Raw genomic sequence first — 24272 nt, 5'->3', positions numbered from 1 at the left:
AGAAATTAAGATAGAGGATACTGTCTAACCAGAGAATTAACACCTTCTGTTCTATAACAGCATGACTTATTACTTTCAATTTTTATACTGTGAAAACACTTCACAATAAATAAGTAAATACAACTACTGAAAATATGAGAAATATTAAGCATTCCATTCTGGGATGATAGGGACCAGAAACTACTAGACTACAACTAAAAAACCCCTATTATCTAAATTTTCTGCTGGCAAGTTAGGAAAGATTTGTTAGCCCTTCCCTTAGCCATCAAAAAACAGCCTCATAGATTTTACAACTGATACCAAAGAAAAACAGCTCATCATAAAAGACACAAATCAAAGTACTGCATGCTCAAGGAAATTAATATTGTTAAAATATTAACACTACTCAAAGCAATCTACAGATTCAAAAAATTCCTGTCAAAATTTCAAGGTATTTAACAGAGTAGAGCAGCTGTATGTAGAACCACAGAAGGCCCCAAACAGTCAAAGCAATCTTGAGAAAGAAGAACAAAGCTGGAGGCATCAAACTATACTGCAAAGCTAGAGTAATCAAAACAGTTTGCTTTGGCATAAAAACATAGATCAGTGGAACAGAATAGAGCTCCAAAATAAACCTATGCATATGATCAATTAATTACCACAAAAGACTCAATAATACAAAATATAAAGTAAGGAATGGGACAATTTCTTTAATAACTGTGCTGCTAAAACTGGAAAACCAGTTTCAAAAAACTGAAATTCCACTATCTTACTCTACACACAAAAATTAACACAAAATGGATTAAAGACTTGAACATAAGACCTGAAACCATGAAACTCTTGGAAGAACACATGGATGGCAAACTCCCTGTCATTAGTCTTGGAGATATTTTGGTATTGACTCCCCAAAAAAAAGGTAACAAAAGCAAAATAAACAAGTGGAACTATTTCAAAGCAAAAAGCTTATGCAAAGTAAAGGAAATATCAACAAAAAGAAAAGGCCACCTACAGGATAAGAGAAGATATTTGCAAATGATATATCTGATAAAGGGTTAATAGCCAAACATACAAAGAACTCATACAACTCAATATCAAACAAACAAAACAAAAAACTAGCTGATTAAAAAAGAGGCAGAGAACTGAATACACATCTTTCCAAAGAAGACATACAAATGGCCAACAATCACAAGAGAATATGCTTAACAACTCTAATCATTCCCTGGAGGAGGGCATGGTAACCCACTCCAGTATTTGTACCTGGAGAATATCATGGACACAGGAGCCTGGAGGGCTACAGTCCATGGGGTCTCAAAGAGAAATGGCTAATCATCAGAGAAATGCAAATCAAAACCATAATGAGATATCGCCTCACACCTGTCTAATGGTTATTATCGAAAAGAGAACAAATAATTAAGTGTTGGTGAGGATGTAAAGAAAAGGTAACCCTTGTACACTACTGGTGGGAATCTAAATTGGTGCAACCACTATAGAAAACAATTTGGAGACTCTTCAAAAAATTAAAAACAGAAATACCATAAAATCCAGCAACTTCACTTCTGGGTATTTATATGAAGAAAATGAAAACACTAATTTGAAAAAATATTATGCACCCTTATGTTCACTGAAGCATTATTTACAATAACCAAGAATGAAAGCAACCTAGGTGCCCATCAATAGATGAATAGATAAAAATGTGGTATACAGGTATTCCAAATAGGGAAAGGAGTACATCAAGGCTGTATATTGTCACCCTGGTTATTTAACTCATATGCAGAGTACATCATGAGAAACGCTCGGCTGGAAGAAGCACAAGCTGGAATCAAGATTGCCGGAAGAAATATCAATAACCTCAGATATGCAGATGACACCACCCTTATGACAGAAAGCAAAGAAAGAGACTCTTGATGAAAGTGAAAGAGGAGAGTGAAAAAGTTGGCTTAAAACAACATTCAGAAAACTAAGATCATGGCATCTGGTCCCTCACTTCATGGGAAATAGATGGGGAAACAGAAGAAACGGTGGCAGACTTTATTTTTTGGGGCTCCAAAATCACTGCAGATGGTGACTACAGCCATGAAATTAAAAGACACTTGTTCCTTGGAAGAAAAGTTATGACCAACCTAGACAGCTTGGGACGACCCAGAGGGATGGTATGGGGAGGGAGGAGGGAGGAGGGTTCAGGATGGGGAACACATGTATACCTGTGGCGGAGTCATTTTGATATTTGGCAAAACTAATACAATTATGTAAAGTTTAAAAATAAAATAAAATTTAAAAAAAAGGCAGAGATATTACTTCGCCAACAAATGTCCATCTAGTCAAAAATATGGTTTTTCCAGTAGTCATGCATGGATGTGAGAGTTGGACTATAAAGAAAGCTGAGCACCAAAGAATTGACGCTTTTAAACTGTGCTGTTGGAGAAGACTCTTGAGAGTCCCGTGGATTGCAAGGAGATCCAAGCAGTCTATCCTAAAGGAAATCAGTCCTGAATATTCATTGGAAGGGCTGATGCTGAAGCTGAACTCCAATACTTTGGCCACCTGATGTGAAGAACTGACTCAATGGAAAGACCCTGATGCTGGGAAAGATTGAAGGCAGGAGAAGGGGGTGACAGAGGATGAGATGGTTTGATGGCATCACTGACTTGATGGACGTGAGTTTGAGTAAGCTCTGGGAGTTGGTGATGGACAATGAAGCCTGGCATGCTGCAGTCCATGGGGTTGCAAAGTGTCAGACACAATTGAGCAACTGAACTGAACTGAACTGAACTGATACAGGTGTATGGGCTTCCCTGGTAGTTCGGCTGGTAAAAGAACCCACCTGTAATACAGGAGACCCTGGTTCAATTTATGGATGGGGAAGATCCCCTGGAGAAGGGACAGGCTACCCATTTCAGTATTCTTGGACTTCCCTGGTGGCTCAGATTGTAAAGAATCTGCCTGCTGGAGAATCCCCTTGGACAGAGGAGTCTGGTGGGCTATATCCATGGGGTCACAAAGAGTCAGACATGACTGAGCAACTAAGAATAGGACAGCACATATAAGTATGTATGTATGTGTATATATATGTGTATATATATATATATATATACACACACACACACACAATGGAATATTATTTGGTGGTAGTTTAGTCCCTAAGTTGTGTCCAACTCTTGCAACCCCATGGACTGTAGCCTGCCAGGTTCTTCTGTCCATGGGATTCTCCATGCAAGAATACTAGAGTGGGTTGCCATTTCCTTCTCCAGGGGATCTTCCTGACCCAGGAATCAAACCCAGGTCTCCTATATTGCAGGCAGATTCTTTACCGACTGAGCTATGAGGAATGACCCATTCCCTATGAGGGGATATTATTTGGCCATAGAGAAAAAAGAAATCTTGTCATTTGTGACAACAAGTATGGATGTAGAGAATATTACGCTAAATGAAGTAGATCAGACAAAGAAAGCAAATATTATATGATTTCACTTATATATGAAATCTAAAAAACAAAACAAATGAACAAATGTAACAAAACAAAAACAATCATAGAGAACAAACAGAAGGGAGGGCGTGGGTAAAGAGAGAAACACGTGAGGAAGATTAAGAGGCACAAACTTCGAGTTACAAAATACATGAGTTATGGGTATGAAATGTACAGTGTGCGGTATACAGCCAATAATTATGTAATACCTTTGTATGGAGACAAAAAGTAACTAGATTTACTGTGGTGATCATTTTGAGATGTACAGCAATACTGAATCACTATACTATGCGCCAGAAACTAACCAAGTCTTGTAGGTCAATTACACTTCAAAAGACAAACAAACTCATAGAAAAAAGATCACATTTGTAGCTACTAGAGGCAGGGGATGGTGGGAGGGGGAACTGGATGAAGGCAGACAAAAGGTACAAACTTCCAGTTATAAGATAAATAAGCACAAGGGATGTAACACACAATATGATAAATATAATTAACACTGCTGTATGTTATACATGAAAGTTGTTAAGACAGTAAATCCTTGTAAAGAGTTCTCTTTACAAGGAAAAGAATTTTATTCAGTTTCTTTTATTCTGTATCCAAATGAGATGATGGATGTTAACTAAACTTATTGAGGTCATCATTTCATGATGTATGCAAGTCAAATCACTATGCTGTATGCGTAAACTTATACAGAGCAATATGTCAGTCATATCTCAATAAAATTGGTAAGAAAAAATGTCTATAGCTTCTAATATTTTACTTATACAAGGAAGGAAAAATGGCACTGATTTTTAAAATGAAGAAACCAAGAAACAAATTCAGAGAAAAACTTAATGATTTTCAAGATATGCCCCCTCTGAGACAGGCAATTTGTAGTACACGCAAAACTTGGCACTCCAACTGTTGCACTCCATTTAATGTTAAACTTTAAACTAAGTTCTGGAAAATATCTCTGAGACAGAATTTTCTGCTCAATAGAAATAGTTTAAAATAAAAAAGAGGTCCTACATACTTTAAATGTTGGAGGAAATACCAAAAACAATATTTAAGGAAACAGAGATTATTGTTCTTTTTACTTATATCATTATCCCTTCTAAAAGTTCTAAGTAACTGAGTACCTATGTTTGGGAACTATTCTTGTGCTACAAATTACCCAGAAATAAAAACAACTTTATGCAAATTGGACAAAGAAAATCAGTTCTGAGCCAACACAGTTATGAATATGATGACAGAAAAATACTTTGTTAATCCCTGGGGGGGAATATAAGCAAGAAGACAACGACAAAACCACAGGCAGCTTATGATATTAAACAGAATGTTAACCAAACAAAGCACACAGTTACTGGATAAGCCAAACTTTAATAAGTCTTCAAGCCTCATCCAGCTTCCACAGAGGAGCCTTTCAGTCAGCCCCAAGCCTCATCTAATTTTAAAGGAGGAAAGGAACAAGCATGCAATACAGACACTAGCTTTCATTCTCTTTCTTTCTCACTCCCTTTTTTTAAGGGGAGGGAGGGTAGCAGGTGCCTTTCAGATATCAAACTTAGGGTCTATCAGGAGTATATACTGTAATGCACACAGGGCCATACAGTAAAAATAAATGAAAATGGGCTAAATAAAAAAGACTGCAGAGATATGACAAATATTAAATCCTATCTAATGTCACATTCAAAGAAAGTATCTTAACAGCAGCCAGAGGGAAAAGACAGATTAACTGTAAAGAAACAACATTTGAATTGACAGAACACTTCTTACTAGCAACAATGAGAGTCAGGAAGTAGTAAATACCTTCAAACTACTAAGGGAAAGTAAAGGTCAACCTAAAATAGATGATCCAGGTAAACCGCCTCACAAAAATTAAGATAAAGATATTTTAAGACAAGAAATAAAACACAAAGCTTGTAAACTCATATCAAACTAACTCTCACTAAAGGAATTATTAAAAGATGTATGGGGGCATGGAAGCTCAAGAGGGAGGTGATACACATATAGTTATGACTGACTCACACTGTTGATCGGCAGAAATCAACATAACATTGTAAAGCAATTATCCTCCAATTAAAAAAAAAATGATGTATCTGAAGAAAGAAGAAAATAAAAATGGAAGAGAGGTCTAAGCTGCAAGAAAGAATGGTGAGCAAGACAAACAGTGCACATGAGAAAATCTGAAAATAACACTGTCCAAATAAAACAATACTACTACTAATACCTAATTTGGAGAGTTAAAAAGGAAAGCAAGAAATAAGATAATAGACAACTTATTGGGAAATGGGTGTTTAAAAAAACAGTATTTTAACTTCTAATTTCAAATTTGTTTGCCAAGATATCATAATAAAGTGTTTCACATATGGCTTACATTAAAATAGGAAATCAGATTTTCCGATGGTTGATCACTTGCTGAATTTAAGATCATCATTAATTGTTGGATAGTATTCATAACAGTTCTAGAAAAAAATATGAAGAAATGTTAAGAAATGAAGTAACAAACAGAACAAATGAAGTGTATCTATGTCATAAGTTACGCTTATCTTCAATCTCACTGTCTCTTGTTAATCTTTAAGTTCTCTGAAATAAGACTTTACAAATCCCTTAGTGTACTGTTGTTTATAAGGAATTAACATTTTAGTTAGATCTTTAAGAACTGATATGTTCATAATATGTTTATAATTAAAAAACATATGCTTATTTACTAATAAAACTATATATCAATAAAACAATTGATAAAAGTAATGACATTGTTTTAAGGACAAAAGGGCATCAAAATAGTAATATTTTAAGCAAAACATTATTACAATTAAATATTAAAACTAGTCAAATAAAGACTAAGATATTTAATAACTCAAGTAAAGAACCAAGTGACTCTCTTTTACAGAGATCTTCAAGATGAAGGCATACATGATTTTAGAAGTCATCATTACTAAAACGTAAATGTAAGTCAATCTCTTATAATTTTGTGTGTATTGGGGGGTACATGGTAAATATTAATAATCCAATTTTGGAGTAGAAGTACATTGCTACTCTGTATGCACTGTAGAATGCTGTAGAATGTTTATGGCCAAAAGGTTCCTTAAATATTATTTAATAATCCATGTTTGGTTCTCAGCCAAGCCTCTCGAAACTGATAGCTACAATTCCACGACTTTTAAATATAACGCTTCTATGACATGTTGTACTAATTCCTTAAGCCACAGTGACTAAAGTCATAAATGACCGACTGCTAAAACCAAAAGATCTTTCTTATTCGGTCTGATACTTGATTTTCTTGAGACATCTCACACTCTTAAACATGCTCTTTTCTGAAACTGCCTTGGCTTCCTTGGCTCCACTCTCTGGCCTCCCCAGTCACACCTCATTCTTTCTAATCTAACTTCTATCTAGTCCTTAAATTCTAGCACTCTTAGCGTTCAGTCCTTAGTCATCCATCCGTGTCATTATAACCCTCACTTCAGAAAACCTCATCTGTTTTTCTGGTTTTAACTCTTCCTGATGATTCCCCAATCTATTATGTAAGATCCTTATGTCCTACTACTTATTACATTATCTTCTTCATGTCCCATAAATTCCTTAAGAATAATATTCTAAATTTGAATTCATCAACTATTTATCAAATCTCTTCTTGCTCTTTCATTCCCACTACCTATCTTTTGGTTTAGATCTTCAGCATCTCTCAAGTGAATTACTGCAATGCAGGATTTTGACAGGGATTTCGACTCACTATGTCTATGGCAGCAGGATCAAGGCATATGTACTTTGGGGGGAAAAAAGCTCCTCAGGGTATCTAATTTGCATCCATGGTTAAGAACCACTGTGACAGATTGATAGGTCTATTTCTCACCACACCCTCCTCAGTCCCTCTCTTCACAGGTGACTATCACGTAAATTTTCAAAAACCAAGTCTGACTTTATCCTACCCCTGCTTAATCCATGTATAGCAACAGACTATATCCTGCACAAGCTGAAGTCCAAACTTCTGAGCATGGAATAATAATAAGGCCCTTCATGACTAGTCCCCAACCTCCTCTTCTGCCATTTCATCTTCCCATTTAGTCCGTCAGTACAAAGCTGCTTACAGCTCCCCTGACACATTGGGCTGTTTCATATGTCCATTCCTCTGCACATGCTGTTGGTCTTCTGTGACACAAACTTACACATTTCAAAATTCAGTTTAAACATCACTTCATAAAGTCCCTTCTGTGCCAAGTCTAAGTCTATTACTGTATTCAAACAAGAATGCATTTGTATGCGTGTATGTAGTCATTTGAAAAAATTAATGATTGGTAACTATGTATCAAGTATTATCTTAGGTCCTAATTATTTAATGGTGAACAAAAAAGTCATGCTCCATCGCAGTATAAACTTAAAGGTTATTATGGGTATTGACAGAAACAAGTAAATACACAGATGAATTCATAATTATAAATTGTGATACACACTATGAAGGGAAGAACGTGATGCTGTGAAAAATAATAATTCCAGAGAGAAAGACATCTGCATTATATATTTGTATATACATGTAACAGGTATATATTGAGTGCTCTTTGTGTGCCAGATGTACTACTAATTGCCAACAATATGATTATTAGACATAGGTCTGTCTGCCCTTAAGGAGTATAACCTAGAATGAGAATGTGTTCCATTTTAGTAAATAAAAAAGAGAAAAGTGTTATCATTTGCTCTGTATATATCCCAGAAGGACTAGAACCATTTTTAATGTCTTTCCCTCACAAATGATTAAACCTGAAGCACTATAAAGCACTGATTAAATAATTATAATGAAAATCAAAAGTAAGAAAAGTCATACCTAACTGGAGTCTGTGGAAGAATCATATTCACCTCTTCATCAGGGTTACTTTTTCGTGGTGTTCTTTGCATTTCAAAACTAAATAGTGATAAACAAAGTAATTCAGACTGAAAATTTACAACTTGGGCTTTATGAGTCAAAAAAGCAGTATAATACTTTCTGTTGCCTCATGACATCATACAAAATGGTTAAGTAAATAACAGAAGTTAAAGGAAATAGATGATCCAAAAGCTGCTTACACAAATAAAATCTCTTTTTTTCATCATCTTTTTAAAGTTAGGTTTCTTTCCACTAGGTTTATGGACAAACAGGCGTGCAATCATTAAGAATTTTTCTGAAAGTGAAAGTTAGATGCTTGTTTTCTCCAGAACGTTAGATGTTGATGATATTACTAGTCAAGTTGTTCAGTATTAAAAAACACCAAAGCTCAAGTTTTTCAATCATTATGCCTTCCAAAATTTACTTTGGCTTAAATAAAATTAGAAGTATTTTACCTGTGTTTAATTTCCAAATTATATATACATATATATATTTTAGCTAATATTAAATGATTTCATGCTTAACAACATAATCATACAATCGTTCAAAATTTTTGTACAAGCATATCTCATTTTACCGCACTTCGCTTTACTGTGATTCACAGAATTGGTTTTTTAAAACACTGAAAGCTTGTAATCCTGCATTGTCAGATGATAGTTACCATTTTTAGCAATACGGTGTTCTTAAATTAAGGTATGTACAATCATTTTTTGGGACATAATGCTATCGCACATTTAACAGACCATAGTACAATGTAAGTGTAACTCTTACACGCACTGGGAAACTAAAAATATTTGTGTGCTTTGCTTTATTTCGGTATTTGCTTTATTGCAATGATGTAGAATGGAACCCATAATATCTTACAGGTTTGTCTGCAGTTATCTTAACCATTCCTATTTTACGATTCTATACAACAATTCAAGAGAATATACTTTGGTATTATTAAGTTTTTAAAAAAATGAACCAGCATATCAACAAATACTAATATATCATGTGAAATACCTGTCTGTAGGATCAGCCTGAAGAGTTTTATCATGATCCAGAAATAATCTTGCATCTAGATCTTTGTTTTTAAGGTAAATTTCTTCATATTGTTTAGAGAGATTTTCCACCTCAAAAACCAAAAAATATTGATAATTATCCTTTTCATGCCATTATATCCCAGCATACATATTTAAACAATTTTTGTACCTATAATATCACCTAGTTCTACATTACATAGACTTCACATGCAATAGAAACAAAGGCATATAACTAAAAGTGAAGTACTTTAGTGCAAAAATTGCACACTTTTTTCAACTCTAATTTTAAATCTTGTTTTATGGAAATATCCCATACTTTATCTAGACAAGAATCACCAACGCCACAAAACAATACTGAGATGGAAATGTAGATAAAAATAGATATGCTGCTGCTGTTGCTGCTAAGTCGCTTCAGTCGTGTCCGACTCTGTGCGGTAACCACTTAATTGCCAAGATCCTCCATTCTATACATCTTTCACTTTTAATCTTCTACTCCACTTATCAATATAAAATAATTTTTCAAACACTAACAAATCTTGCCTATCTTTTCTAAATCCTTTGGTTTACTCACACTTTCTTTAGTAACATATCTTGGGCATATAATCTCAATTAATTAGCCTAATTAACATACTTTTTTTTTCTATTTAACATACTTGCACAATTTATTTCCAATCTCAGACACTTTTCCAAATGCTAGAATCAATAATTCTTTTATCCGCCCTGGGTCCATAATTTTCCAATCATAATATAAAAACCAGTGCCTGATAGACAATTATTTAACATGACTTCTCCTGTGACTTTTTAATCTGAGAGTGCTAAAACTGCATTCTAAAAGGAGTAGTAGGAAGAAATTCATTTAAATGTAAACTTTGTGCTTGCCTGCATAAGCTTTTTAGGCAAAGCAGGCATTTCTATTTGTTTAATCATTGTTCCTGCCCTGTCTCAGCGAGGTACTAAATATCAACAGGTTATTGACTAGTAGCCATTAGTGCTACATAATGTACAGTTTACCTTGAATTTTCTAACCTTGTAATCCTTTCAAAGGGAAAAAAATTACAAATGCCTAAGATTCTTTAGAGTTGTAAATACCGTATTTTTTGATATATAAGTTAGTAACAGGACTCAGTAATACACCATCCAGCCCCTTCTTGCTTCTTTAGTACCATGTCTTACCAGTCCCTGCTCTGTAACCCAGGCCAGAATCCCAGGGACGGGGGAGCCTGGTGGGCTGCCGTCTATGAGGTCGCACAGAGTCGGACATGACTGAAGCGACTTAGCAGCAGCAGCAGCTCCGTATCCCAACTTTAAGGAGTAGTTGGAGTTCATTGAACAGACGATACTATCACATATCATTGTGCCCTGGAATCTATAATTCCCAACTCCTGGAAATGCTACTTCTCATAAATCTTACTCCACTCAGAAATCACATCACCTCCAAAGAATTTTGTGCAAAATCTACCTGGCCCAATTTGAATTAGGTAGCCCTCCTCTGAGATGTCACCACACCCTGTGTACACATCTATTAAACTCTTGTAGACTCCTATTAGTAAAGTTCTCTGTATGTCTCTCTCATTCACTAGCATCATAAGGACTATGACTGTGAGTTAAACCTCTACAGTGACGACATGTAGCACGATGCCTGGCACAGGTTAAGCACTCACTGAGTAACTGCTGAATTAACTCAAGGACTAGCTACCAACTCAGGTCACAGAATCAGCAATCTAGCTCTCTGATTTCATGCCTTTTGGTCTTGGTGACTGATGCTAGGTGTGTCTAAAACACTGCTTCACCATTGAGAACTTGCTCTTCATCATTTAGGCATCCTTTTCTCCACAAGTTACCACATAAAGTTCTCAGCTGTTCTGTTCTCACTGAAGAGCAAGACATTTGAGGCAAAATGGGAAAAGAAATGGATGGCAAACCACTAAGTTAAAACATGTCTACAATATAATCACAGTCATTTCAACCAAAGCTATTTCCAATTAAGTAGCCAAAAGAGGAAATTCCCTGGCAGTCCAGTAGTTAAGACTTGGTGCTTTCACCACTGGGGCCCAGATCTGATCCCTGGTTGGGGAACTAAGATCCTGCAAGCCGCATGGTACAGCCAAGAAAAACATACTCAAAAGGATGTTCCAAAATTCAGTAATGCCAATATGTTGATGGCATTAATCAAGGCTTCTATGTTTAAAGAAGCATAATAAAGCAAATCAGAATAAATTAGATTGCAGAAATTTAGTTTAAATATTTAAGGCATTTAGAAGTTCAAAAGCCTGTATTTTGATTTTTGAAAACTTTCAGTACAAATCAATGTCTAGTGCAAATGTTAAAATGCTGTTTATATATATACGTTTGAGCATATATTACAAAGGGTTTTTTTGTTACTATATAAAATTGAGTCACCATAATTCTACTTAGATTCTTTCCTTGAGTGAAAAATATTTAATATATAGTAAAGTAACCTTATGAAATTTAGACAACTCTTCTTCCCTCCCCAAAGTCCCAAAACATATTAACTTTTTATTACGTTTTCTTTCAGATTACCTCTGGAAGTCCATTAGAAGCTACAATTCCAAGAGAATTCATAAAAGGTATAAAATTTTTGAAATAAACATTTTTCACCTGAAAAAGATAAAGTTACAACATGACCATTGAAATTTTAAAAAACTGGTTTTTTAACTGCTTTTGACTGGTTTTTTGACTGTCACTATTAATACTAGAATGAGTGAACTAACATTTTGATCAATAAGTTACATTCAACTCAGTGTGATGTTTATTTATAATTAATACAATTATTCACTTTTTAATTTATGTGAGGCAGATTTCAGGTCCTAAAATGGAGGTGCAGGGGGGAATTGTTAATGAAATGAGATTTACAAGAAGAAAATCCATTGAAACCAACTTCAAAATCCCATATTTAACAAGTGGTGAAAAGATCAGAGGCTCAAAAAAATTAAGCAACTTGACCAAAGTTACATAGCTAGTAAGCGACAGAGATGGAATTGAAACCCAATCTGCCCAGCATCAAAGCCAAGGCTCTTTAACTTCTCTACACTGCCTCTGATTTCTCCCCAAAGAGTATTTTTGGGCCATTTCATACACATATCAAACTTAATGTATATTGAGTCAATTATTTTAGCACAAATTTAGGAAAAGGACCTGCTTTTATAAGAAAATAACTTCACATACATATACCTAACAATTCTCTTCAAAACTGAATGAAAATGCTTTGTTTGGGATTTACACTGTTTCATACAAAAACTCCCCCTACATTTAACAAGGATAATAAAGACCATATTTGGAAAACTTGGAATTGTATCTCTGACTATTCTATACTGACAAACTATCACAGAATTGTAAGCAACTTACTTTTCTTCATGTAACTTCCTTTTCCAACTTTGGAGTCTACATTTGTAGAAATAATTTAATATATGCCTATTAATACGTTCCTATCTTCTACTTCACAAATAAGCTATAAGAATTAAGCTTCTATAATACTTATTAATAGTATTGTTTTCCAATTAATTCCCACTTAACTGGAATAATTATAAGATGGGTAGTTCTATTTAACCAATTAGTATGACTAACCAATAATGATATGACCATAAATATAACTAACCAATAGTTATATAATCATAAATGCTATATGCAAATAATATTACATATTTTAATATATAAAGTATCAAATTAATATAATTAGTATCAAATTATTACATATTTTAATAAGTATCAAATTAATTAATATAAATTACTAAAGCTATTGATCACCTACACTTTATAAGTCACTGTTACATCATAAATTATGAAAGAATTATTTAAAATAAAAAGGAAAAACATGATTTATTCCTGATTTTTGGCAAGCAATTATATAAGTAATTTTGAAATCCAGAGATTTAACCACCAGGAATTAGAAAGCTGTCTTTATTTATATTCTTTATCTTGAAGGACTAAACAGCAGACTGGAGTTAAAAAATTTCAACTACATTTGTCACCTTATTAGTGAAGATAAAATGTCATTCTAGAAAAGTAAAAGAGTATATTATATGGGTAAAGTTGATACATCTACACGTCTATATCTATATATTTGATGAAATTAACAAAACTCATAGTGCCAAAATTCAGACTTGATAAATCACTCCAATACTTATTAAACTAGATTTTGATATCATACCCCCATTCTTTCCCAGAGTTGACAGAGAAATTTCAAAGATGCAACATTTCATACAGTGAATTGTGGACAATGTAACAATCTATGAGAGAAAGAGCATGGCACAGTGAAAGCAGCACTGGTAGCAGATGTTCCAAAGCACAGACTTTGTTAGTAATCAGCCATCAGTCTCTAGAAGCTTGTCTGCTCATTAGTAAAAGGAGGCCGAGTACATTAATTCTAAGACTCCTTCCAGTTCTAACATTCTAGATTTTATTAACAAGATAAGTAATTCCTGGGTGTTCTTCTAGTCATTAGCATCTGGTGTGATACTTAGAGTAATTATACAAGACTGAACAGAAATTTGGGCTTCCCTGGTGGCTAGCAATAAAGAATCTGCCTGCCAGTGCAGGAGACGCAGGTTTGATCCCTAAGTTGGGAAGATCCCCTGGAGAAGGGAATGGCAACCCACTCCAGTATTGTTGCCTGGAGAATCCCATGGACAGAGGAGCCTAGTGGGCTACAGTCCACAGGGTCGCAAAGAGTTGGATACAACTTAGCGACTAAACAACAAACAGAAATTTAATCTTGGTATCACTTATCACTAAAATCAAAACAATAGGGTTTTCTTAGTAGCTTACTCTAAAACATTAGGAGTATCAATAACCACAGAAGAATTAAAGAACAAATATATTTGAAAACTACTGCCTTAATCATGTACATTTCAGTGATTCCAGAATGAGGGAGCTATTATTCTCTTTAAAATCAAAGTAGCTGAATATGAAAATTAAACTTTTCCTAAATATTTTGCTACTGCAAAAGAGTTGGCACTAATTACAAAAAAGCAAGCTCATCATGAAAGAATTATATATTGTTAGGAAGAACTTACATCTAAATCTACCGTAACTATTTTAAAGAAATCATGAAGTTAAATTACCTCATCTATATTACATTCATGTTCTTTACAGAGAACTTCAATAATTCTTGTATCATTTTCTAGTTGTTTTGCTATCCGTGCACTCCTGTTCTGACCTCGCCTTGGTGTTCGAGGTGAACCATTAATAGGTATTACAGCTGTTTCTGTAAAAATGGTAAATTAGATAAGAACAATTGCACATTCCACTGTATAAAATAATGAAGTATTCTAATTATAACTTGGAAGGTTGGAAATAATCTTGGTAACATTCTGCTACTTTTACTTATTAGGCTTCATGAAAAAGCTAACAGCTTCATCTATTTACTGAATATCTATTGTAAATTATATACTGGTAATAGTTTTTGCCATCCCTATTCTCTTCTGCCCCCAGCTGGTCCAAAAAGAAACCTAAAACTCCATGGATAAATATGAAAAAGGCAAGGGAAATAGCCAACTTATAAACTAATTTTAAGTGTATTCTACTCAGTTGGTGGGCGGGGGGGGGGGGGGCGGAAATGTTTCCTATCTTAAAAGAGTCTTAAGAATGTTAAGCATTATTTATGGATTCACTTTCGAGGTAAAGTATAAAAATAAGTTTTAAAAATTTTAGCAAATACCATATAAATGATGATGATTTAAAAAAAATAAGCATACAAATACAATAATGTGATACTAAATTGTGATTTTAGAAAAAAATCCCCTGGATTATTTTGAGCATTTTCAATTCAAACTGAATGTGGATTGAGCTATTAAAGAGATTACAGATGACTAAGTATAAAAAATATTAACTGCCTCTAGGCCCAGCAAGAAACTGAGAGGACAGAGGAACATGTTAGACTACACCATAGGATGCAATCAGTAAAAATTAAACCATGGAAAAGTCAACAGGAAAGACCACCTGATTATTTACTAAATAAATTACAAGACAAAAAAGAGAAAGATAGATGGAGGAGGAATATTTTAAGTCTTAAGGTCGTATCAATCAATCACAAAGTATAGATGTTATTTAGATTCTGATTTAGTCAACCTACAAACATTTTTAATTACTTTTATAAAACAATTGAAAACATGGGCACCTACTAGATATTTGGTGGAACTAAGGAATCACTATTAAAACTGGTTTTTAGGTGTGAGAATGGTATTGTCATTATGCTTTTCAAAAAGACTTTATCTTTCAGGGCTATATATTGAAATTTATAAGGATGAAATGGTATGCAAAAATGTGCTTCAAAATAATATTGCCGGTAGAACTGGGCAGTAGATAGGACTATGAGTTGATCACAAGTTATACACTGAGGGCAGGTGATAAATACATGGGGGCTTATTATATGATTTAATTATGTTCACGGAAATTCTTAATAAAAAGCTAATTAAAAGTTTACCATAGACGTTAATTCGATACCTTATCCTGGTTTCTCCTTTAACATGGCACTTGGAGAATTAACTGAACATTAACTGAATTATCCAAAAGCACAAAAGCTGTCAACCTAAAGTTACATTCTTCATCAACTTATTACAGTTATAACATATTTTAAAAGTGAGGAAAAGGCATATAAAGGAAATTTTTAAAGATTCGGGAAGTTTTTGAATATATTATTTTGTATTTTTTTCATGTAGCATGTGGTTTCTGCTAAATGACCTGCCTTTTCTGTCAAATCATGTTCAACACATTTTCAAAATTCTGCTCCAGACTTCATTTTTCCATGAAGTTATTGCTCATGTAGATTAGTTAGGCTTCAGCTTTTCAATTACTCCAACAATACTTTGAGACTTACATGTTTTGATCTGTCCTCTATTATTTCTAGTATTATTAATACTTTTATCATTTTAGGAGCAAGGAATCAGTTAAGCCTAAGTTAAGTTCACATTTTTCTGTAGTATAAGAAGTGTTTTTTTAAATCCTACTCTATATGCCACCAAAAGAAGCAATTTCATTCTAAGAGGAGTATACTTATCTTTGCTTAATGCTATCTAATTATTTCAGTAATAGTTATTATTTAACTACACTTTCCATCTCATTACCCTCTGAAGTGGACCAATTACAGCCAAAAAACAAAAATCAGTCACATAATCATTATAGCATCCAATAAAAAAAATGTAGTTAATCTGTTCCTGTAGGATGGGCCACCCTTTTCCATACAGTTTAGTTCATATCTGTTCCTTGCCTATTGATTTTTTCTTTACTGGGCATGCCCTCCCCGAACTTACCACAACCCTCAAACCCTAACTACCACTTCAACACTCAACTCAAATGCCACCACTTCGAAATGGTCTTCCTTGGTCTTTCTCAGCTGGGAAAACTTTCTCATCTCCTAAACTCCCATAGTATTTTCTGTATTTTGGCCCAGACCACTTTCAACCATATACTCTAAAAACTTGCTTACTTGTCTAATCTCTTCTTCCATATCTTATGCTACTTAAGAGCAGAGGCTATGTCTGACTTCTTTTTTATTATTCCTTTGGCTCTAGAACTGTTTTGGATCTAGAAGTCAATAAACAACTTTGAATGATGAAGTAGGAGGGGTATAAATTAAAATACTCACTGTATGGGTCTTTGAGCAATGCAGGAGGTGAGAGTTTGATAAAATAGTCAAGGACACACAGCATTAATTGAAATGAGATCACCAGATCATCTTCCATTTGTAATACTTGTCCTGAAAACAAAAATGGTCCACATTTTAAGGTAGAGATTGAGATATTAAGTCAGGAAAAATTGTGGACATGAGTGTATTCATATATTCATGATTCAACAATCACTAGGAGCATATTAAAAATCATTTTCTATATCCCTAGGTATGGTGCAAAAATTTGTTTATAATACACTTAGAAGATGTTAAGAAATGCCATAGAAAATATGGCAGTAAAAAATATCAAGGACCTCTAGCTAAAGATAGTAGAGTGAGGTCAGATCAGAGAATCTCTCTTCCAATACCTAACAAAATGAAAAGAAAAATATGTACTGGTTAAGTGCTAATAACAACACCAAATTTGAGAGATAATGACTCAGAGCATCCTTATCTTTCCCCTCTTTTTACTTAGAAGGAATAGGTATCACTGATGAGAGAGGGAAAAACGGAGGAAGTAAACAGCTACAGCAACTCTGACCAGCATAAAGACTCCAGTATAACATGCTGAATTAGGGGACAATCTGAATCCTAACACACTCCTTTTATGCAAACAGGACAAGTGCCTGTTTTACAGGTCATTCTAACCGAAGTCTCAGAACAATGACTCATATCATTCCAGATGAGGTCCTGACTTTCTCCCTCATCCTCTGAATAAAAGTAAGTATAATTTTTTTAAAAAGACTGCTTTCATACAATAGCTCTTTGGGGAACACAACAAGTCACAGATGAAGTGCAAAGTGAGTTAAGGGAAATGCATTCACACTACATCAAAGAAAACAGAACATCAGGTCAGAGAGGCCCAAACAAAGTCCTAGCAACAAGGTGGATGGAAAGAGGGTGGGAAGCACAGTAGTTAAGCAAACATAAGAGAGAAAATAAAAAAGAAAATTAAAAAATAGAATCACGATATAAGAAGGGGGAAAACTGGGTAGAGAACCGCATCTTGAAGATAATCAATCTATCAGAAGAAAATGTCCTGAGTCCTTGCACTGAGAACTCAAAAGAACACGAATTACATAAAACAAGGAGCTAGACAAGGTAAGGAAAAACTCAAGACCAAGTAACAATTACAAACATAGTTTAGCTCAAAACAGAAGAAAAGTTTGAAATAAAAATAGTACATAAGAAAAAGACCAAAGGTTAAAATAACATTAGAGAAGACAATAAATAGGGAGGACAAAATCAATCTAAGCTAAGACAGTCGATGTTCTCAAAATGTAACAGAATAATATCTTAAAATGTAGCATGCTAAGATTTCCCTGAAATGAAGAGCAGAATCTTCAGGACATGATTCATAAACAGGCCAAACATAGAAAACATGGTACCAAAAAGCTTGTTTGAAAAACTCCATGGTAAAATCTAGACAGCTGAGGATAGATCAAAATAAAGAACTCAGAAATGGAGAAGCTATGATATAGGAGTGACAAAAAGCTTAGAATTGATTTAAACACATAAATGAGATAAAACAAGTGTGATAACTATAATTACAGAACAGAATATAAATATACTCTTGTATAATGTAATGATGATAAAAAAATAAGCAAAGGAGAAAGGAGGAAACAGGAAGGTGACATGGAGAGGATTCTTTTTCTTCAGAGCAGACTAATATATATCACTTTAACTTATAACACAAAGGTATATAAAGTAGACTCTAACCTCTTAAATGTTTTCATAATGCTTGAGAAATATTTGAGAAAATAATATTGCTTAAGTGATAAAACATTCAGATAAATTTAAGCAATTCCTTCCATTTCTGTTTATTTTCTTCTATAAAATTTGAGTAAAATTAATTTTTACATTTTAAATAGCACAACAATATGATCTTATTTTTAGAAATTTATATCTCTTTGTGAATGCACTCATTCACCCATCTATTTTAATCAGAATGTCATTTCAGATGTATTTTGTGCATATGCATAATTTTGATTATTATTTTAGGTGGGTTCTCAGTAAATTTTCTATTTTTCTTTGTATTTCACTGTATTATTGAATTCTTTATCATGAGTACACATCATTTTTATAAAAACAGTAACATTATTTTTAAAAATAGGAAAGTAGGAAAGAATGAAAAAATAGTAGAAAAAGAAGTGAAATGAGACATTTTCAAGGTTGCTTCCAGTACCAGAATTATGAATTTGCTAAAAGTTAAAAAAATCACAAGAATTAGAGGTAAGGAGGAGCAACATTGAACTGAATTAAAATTTTGAGCTTACTCAAAAGAAGGATCAATTATTACATTTGAAACATTATCATGTAACAATGACTTTACCTTTAGCTAATAAAAATGTGATCCAAGAAACTTTTAGCACCAACATAGAATTTATTTCAGTAGATATCCTAGTAAACAGAAAAAAAAATTAGTTTTCTAAGTATACCTTTTTCCCCATGTTTTACAATTACAGACTACAGTTGACTGCATAATAGAATACAGCCCATTTTAAATGCACAATTTACACATGAATTCAATTTTGTCTCAATTTAGTTTGTGTTTTTACCAAGTTACTTACATTTTCCCACAGAGTAGTATACCTTTTCTAAAGAAAATACTGAATACCTTCTATTATAATCTAAAAATATGCACAGGAAGTGGTATAATATGACATACTTGGTTTCCAATTAATTCTTTTCTGCTGTTTTCTAATTAAAATCAATTTTATGTAAGCAGAAAATATAGAGGTCTGGGTGACTCTAGTTTACCAGTTTAACACTATGCCCTCATAAACTTTAAATCGTTCACTTGGTGGAGTTAACAAGTGGAATTAGATTAATAGAGTTAATTAATAAATATACAATTTTTCTTTGTATCAATTGTTTCAGTATCATTATTTCACTGGGGCAGAAAATCTCATATATTACTCATTATGTTTTTTTCAGTTTTTTCTGAAAAAACAAACTGTAGAGCTCTTACAATGGTATACTGCTGGAACATGTATCATACATTTAAAAAGACTATTTGGAAATTTAAATATAGACATTCATATTTATTCTTACAGAAAAATTATGCTTTAAGTCTTAGTTAATAAAATGTCTGTAATACACTCTCAATAAAGATTCTGTCAACGAATTAGCATTTTTCTCAGAGTTGGTAAAAAAAACTGCTCTGAATCAACTTCTCCCTTTAGTTTCCAATTAGTTCTCCCTTATAGTAAAAGGCCAGTATTTCATACCACTTTCTTTGTGAAAAGATAAATAATCTGCACAGGGCTTAAATCTATGACCTTAATTTATGAAGTAGTGTGAAATAAGCAATCAAACCAACCCTGAAATTATCAATGTGTTTGGGATTATTTCATATATTAAAAAACCCAAAAAGTGAAAAATAACATGCTCTGAGGTACTTACGAACTGCTGGGTTGTGTCAAATATATAAGCTCACATGTCCTGAAAGGAAGAAATAATTATGTTAACATCATGGCTTTTTTGAAAGTTACTTTTAAATTTTTTTCATAATTTAGAAGTCAATTTTATAATGCTGAATTTTGTCAAAGGCTTTCTCTGCATCTATTGAGATAATCATATGGTTTTTATTTTTCAATTCCATTTATGATAAAAACTCTCCAGAAAGCAGGAATAGAAGGAACATACCTCAACATAATAAAAGCTATATATGACAAACCCACAGCAAACATTATCCTCAATGGTGAAAAATTGAAAGCATTTCCTCTAAAGTCAGGAACAAGACAAGGGTGCCCACTTTCACCATTACTATTCAACATAGTTTTGGAAGTTTTGGCCACAGCAATCAGAGCAGAAAAAGAAATAAAAGGAATCCAAATTGGAAAAGAAGAAGTAAAACTCTCACTATTTGCAGATGACATGATCCTCTACATAGAAAACCCTAAAGATTCCACCAGAAAATTACTAGAACTAATCAATGACTATAGTAAAGTTGCAGGATATAAAATCAACACACAGAAATCCCTTGCATACACTAATAATGAGAAAACAGAAAGAGAAATTAAGGAAACAATTCCATTCACCATTGCAACGGAAAGAATAAAATACTTAGGAATATATCTACCTAAAGAAACTAAAGACCTATATATAGAAAACTATAAAACACTGGTGAAAGAAATCAAAGAGGACACTAATAGATGGAGAAATATACCATGTTCATGGATTGGAAGAATCAATATAGTGAAAATGAGTATACTACCCAAAGCAATTTATAGATTCAACGCAATCCCTATCAAGCTACCAACAGTATTCTTCACAGAGCTACAACAAATAATTTCACAATTTGTATGGAAATACAAAAAACCTCGAATAGCCAAAGCGATCTTGAGAAAGAAGAATGGAACTGGAGGAATCAACCTACCTGACTTCAGGCTCTACTACAAAGCCACAGTTATCAAGACAGTATGGTACTGGCACAAAGACAGAAATACTGATCACTGGAATAAAATAGAAAGCCCAGAGATAAATCCATGCACATATGGACACCTTATCTTTGACAAAGGAGGCAAGAATATACAATGGATTAAAGACAATCTCTTTAACAAGTGGTGCTGGGAAATCTGGTCAACCACTTGTAAAAGAATGAAACTAGACCACTTTCTAACACCATACACAAAAATAAACTCAAAATGGATTAAAGATCTAAATGTAAGACCAGAAACTATAAAACTCCTAGAGGAGAACATAGGCAAAACACTCTCCGACATACATCACAGCAGGATCCTCTATGACCCACCTCCCAGAATATTGGAAATAAAATCAAAAACAAACAAATGGGACCTAATTAACCTTAAAAGCTTCTGCACATCAAAGGAAACTATTAGCAAGGTGAAAAGACAGCCTTCAGAATGGGAGAAAATAATAGCAAATGAAGCAACTGACAAACAACTAATCTCAAAAATACACAAGCAACTCCTACAGCTCAACTCCAGAAAAATAAATGACCCAATCAAAAAATGGGCCAAAGAACTAAATAGACATTTCTCCAAAGAAGACATACAGATGGCTAACAAACACATGAAAAGATGCTCAACATCACTCATTATCAGAGAAATGCAAATCAAAACCACTATGAGGTACCATTTTACACCAGTCAGAATGGCTGCGATCCAAAAGTCTACAAATAATAAACGCTGGAGAGAGTGTGGAGAAAAGGGAACCCTCTTACACTGTTGGTGGGAATGCAAACTAGTACAGCCACTATGGAGAACAGTGTGGAGATTCCTTAAAAAACTGGAAATAGAACTGCCTTATGACCCAGCAATCCCACTGCTGGGCATACACACTGAGGAAACCAGAAGGGAAAGAGACACGTGTACCCCAATGTTCATCGCAGCACTGTTTATAATAGCCAGGACATGGAAGCAACCTAGATGTCCATCAGCAGATGAATGGATAAGAAAGCTGTGGTACATATACACAATGGAGTATTACTCAGCCATTAAAAAGAATACATTTGAATCAGTCCTAATGAGGTGGATGAAACTGGAGCCTATTATACAGAGTGAAGTAAGCCAGAAGGAAAAACATAAATACAGTATACTAACGCATATATATGGAATTTAGAAAGATGGTAACAATAACCTGGTGTACGAGACAGCAAAAGAGACACTGATGTATAGAACAGTCTTATGGACTCTATGGGAGAGGGAGAAGGTGGGAAGATTTGAGAGAATGGCATTGAAACATGTAAAATATCATGTATGAAACGAGATGCCAGTCCAGGTTCGATGCACGATACTGGATGCTTGGGGCTAGTGCACTGGGACGACCCAGAGGGATGGTATGGGGAGGGAGGAGGGAGGAGGGTTCAGGATGGGGAACACATGTATACCTGTGGCGGATTCATTTTGATATTTGGCAAAACTAATACAATTATGTAAAGTTTAAAAATAAAAAAAAAAGCACAAAAAAAAAAGAAAAAAAAATTTTATAATGCTTTATTCATTCTATTTTAAGAAGGGTACATTTTTTAAGTACAGCATTATAAAACCAAGTTAAAGTAGATGTTTCCAATTTATGCCCTTTCATACATTCCTGTAATATCTAGTTACAAAATGACTGGACTCCATGTGTGCATTTGTAACTTGGTATACATTCAGTAATTGAAACTTGATCTGGTTACAATCTCACACCAGGTCATAAAAGCTTATTTAATAAAGTCTTGCTGAAATAACACAACTGAAAAGTACTACTTAACTGAAACCTACTTATTTAGGGCAGTGACTTCTGGAATGGTGGGTAGAGTAAGGATCTTTATAGACCTGTTCCCTAAAATAAAAGTTATAATTGGTAAAAACTATTTCTGAAAAACCATTTAAAGTCTCTGGAAATTTTTCTAAGGGCATACAACAAAAAAGGGAACATATCCTCAAGAAAATCTTGATGAGAACAATGAGTCCGAGGAATTCAATGCAAAACTCGTTTCTTCCTTCTCTCCAGTTCAGCATAAGGAAGCTCTATGCCTGACAGGTGTAGCCAAGACACAGGGCTCCTCTCTCTCCAGCTCTCAGCCTGGAACTCTCTCTGGGGAGAGCAGGCTATCAGTGTTTCTCATCTCCCACAGGTCTATGTTGCAGAAGGTCTAGCCCAGGCAAGAGGAGCTGAGCAGCATGGGGCTCCTGTCCTCCACTTTGCACCCACTCATAGGGTGAAGTTTTATTCCAGGCACACAGCACGTCAAAATACTGATTTGTCTTGTCTCAGCTGGCTCATGGGACAGAGATTCCAGACAAGAGAGGCGATCTGGGAAGACTAGAGCTAAGACTGTGTCTCTCCTCAGTGCCCTACTCTTAAAGCAGAGGTAGCCCTGCAAGAGACGAGACCACTGTCATCTTGCTCTCCCAACCACCAGCACAGAAGTGGCAGCTAGGGGAGAAGCAGGTCTCAAGAACACAGAGCCTTGAGCTCTCCCTAGGGGAATTAACTTCACCCAGAATGCTGTGGGGATGTTCAAGAATAACAGCACAGTTGAAGGCAACGCAGATTTTGGTAAAGGCAGAAAAAAGAGAAAACCAACAGATCTTATGAGAGCAAAAAGCTAAATCCTAGATCATTGAGAGGACAACCAGGGAAAGAAACAGCTAGGAATAACTCTCCTGACATCAAAGACTACTCCTGCAAAGGGAGCCAAATTTAATTGGATTAAACTGTGAAGCAATTTGTGACTCAGAGCGTTGTGAAAAACAAGAAAGTAATCAGCAATAAATGAGAGGTAACAATTAAGTGTGATATTAACAGAGGCAGTTAGCTTAACAACAGGGGGAAAGATGGTTAAAGGGAAAAAATCCACTGTCAGCTCAGTGACTGTGCACCTGTCCAAGG

General features: G+C 34.3%; 1 protein-coding gene across 2 annotated transcripts in view; it reads right to left on the bottom strand.

Moving 5' to 3' along the window:
• The window catches only part of RB1 (RB transcriptional corepressor 1), a 120325-nt gene that overhangs the window by 62876 nt on the left and 33177 nt on the right, over nucleotides 1–24272 (bottom strand). For both annotated transcript variants that reach the window (XM_027557242.1, XM_027557243.1), the window contains exons 5-12: nucleotides 20334–20372; nucleotides 19261–19328; nucleotides 16908–17018; nucleotides 14386–14528; nucleotides 11846–11923; nucleotides 9285–9394; nucleotides 8244–8321; nucleotides 5799–5886 (exon numbers count right to left, since the gene is read on the bottom strand). In XM_027557242.1, the coding sequence (XP_027413043.1) occupies nucleotides 5799–5886; nucleotides 8244–8321; nucleotides 9285–9394; nucleotides 11846–11923; nucleotides 14386–14528; nucleotides 16908–17018; nucleotides 19261–19328; nucleotides 20334–20372 (715 nt within the window). The remainder of the gene's footprint in view (nucleotides 1–5798; nucleotides 5887–8243; nucleotides 8322–9284; nucleotides 9395–11845; nucleotides 11924–14385; nucleotides 14529–16907; nucleotides 17019–19260; nucleotides 19329–20333; nucleotides 20373–24272) is intronic.

The sequence above is a fragment of the Bos indicus x Bos taurus genome, chromosome 12, assembly GCF_003369695.1.
Source record: "Bos indicus x Bos taurus breed Angus x Brahman F1 hybrid chromosome 12, Bos_hybrid_MaternalHap_v2.0, whole genome shotgun sequence".
In the NCBI taxonomy this organism is placed as follows: Eukaryota; Metazoa; Chordata; class Mammalia; order Artiodactyla; family Bovidae; genus Bos; species Bos indicus x Bos taurus.
Note: the sequence above shows the minus strand (reverse complement) of the source record. Positions and strands in the feature narration are given on the sequence as shown.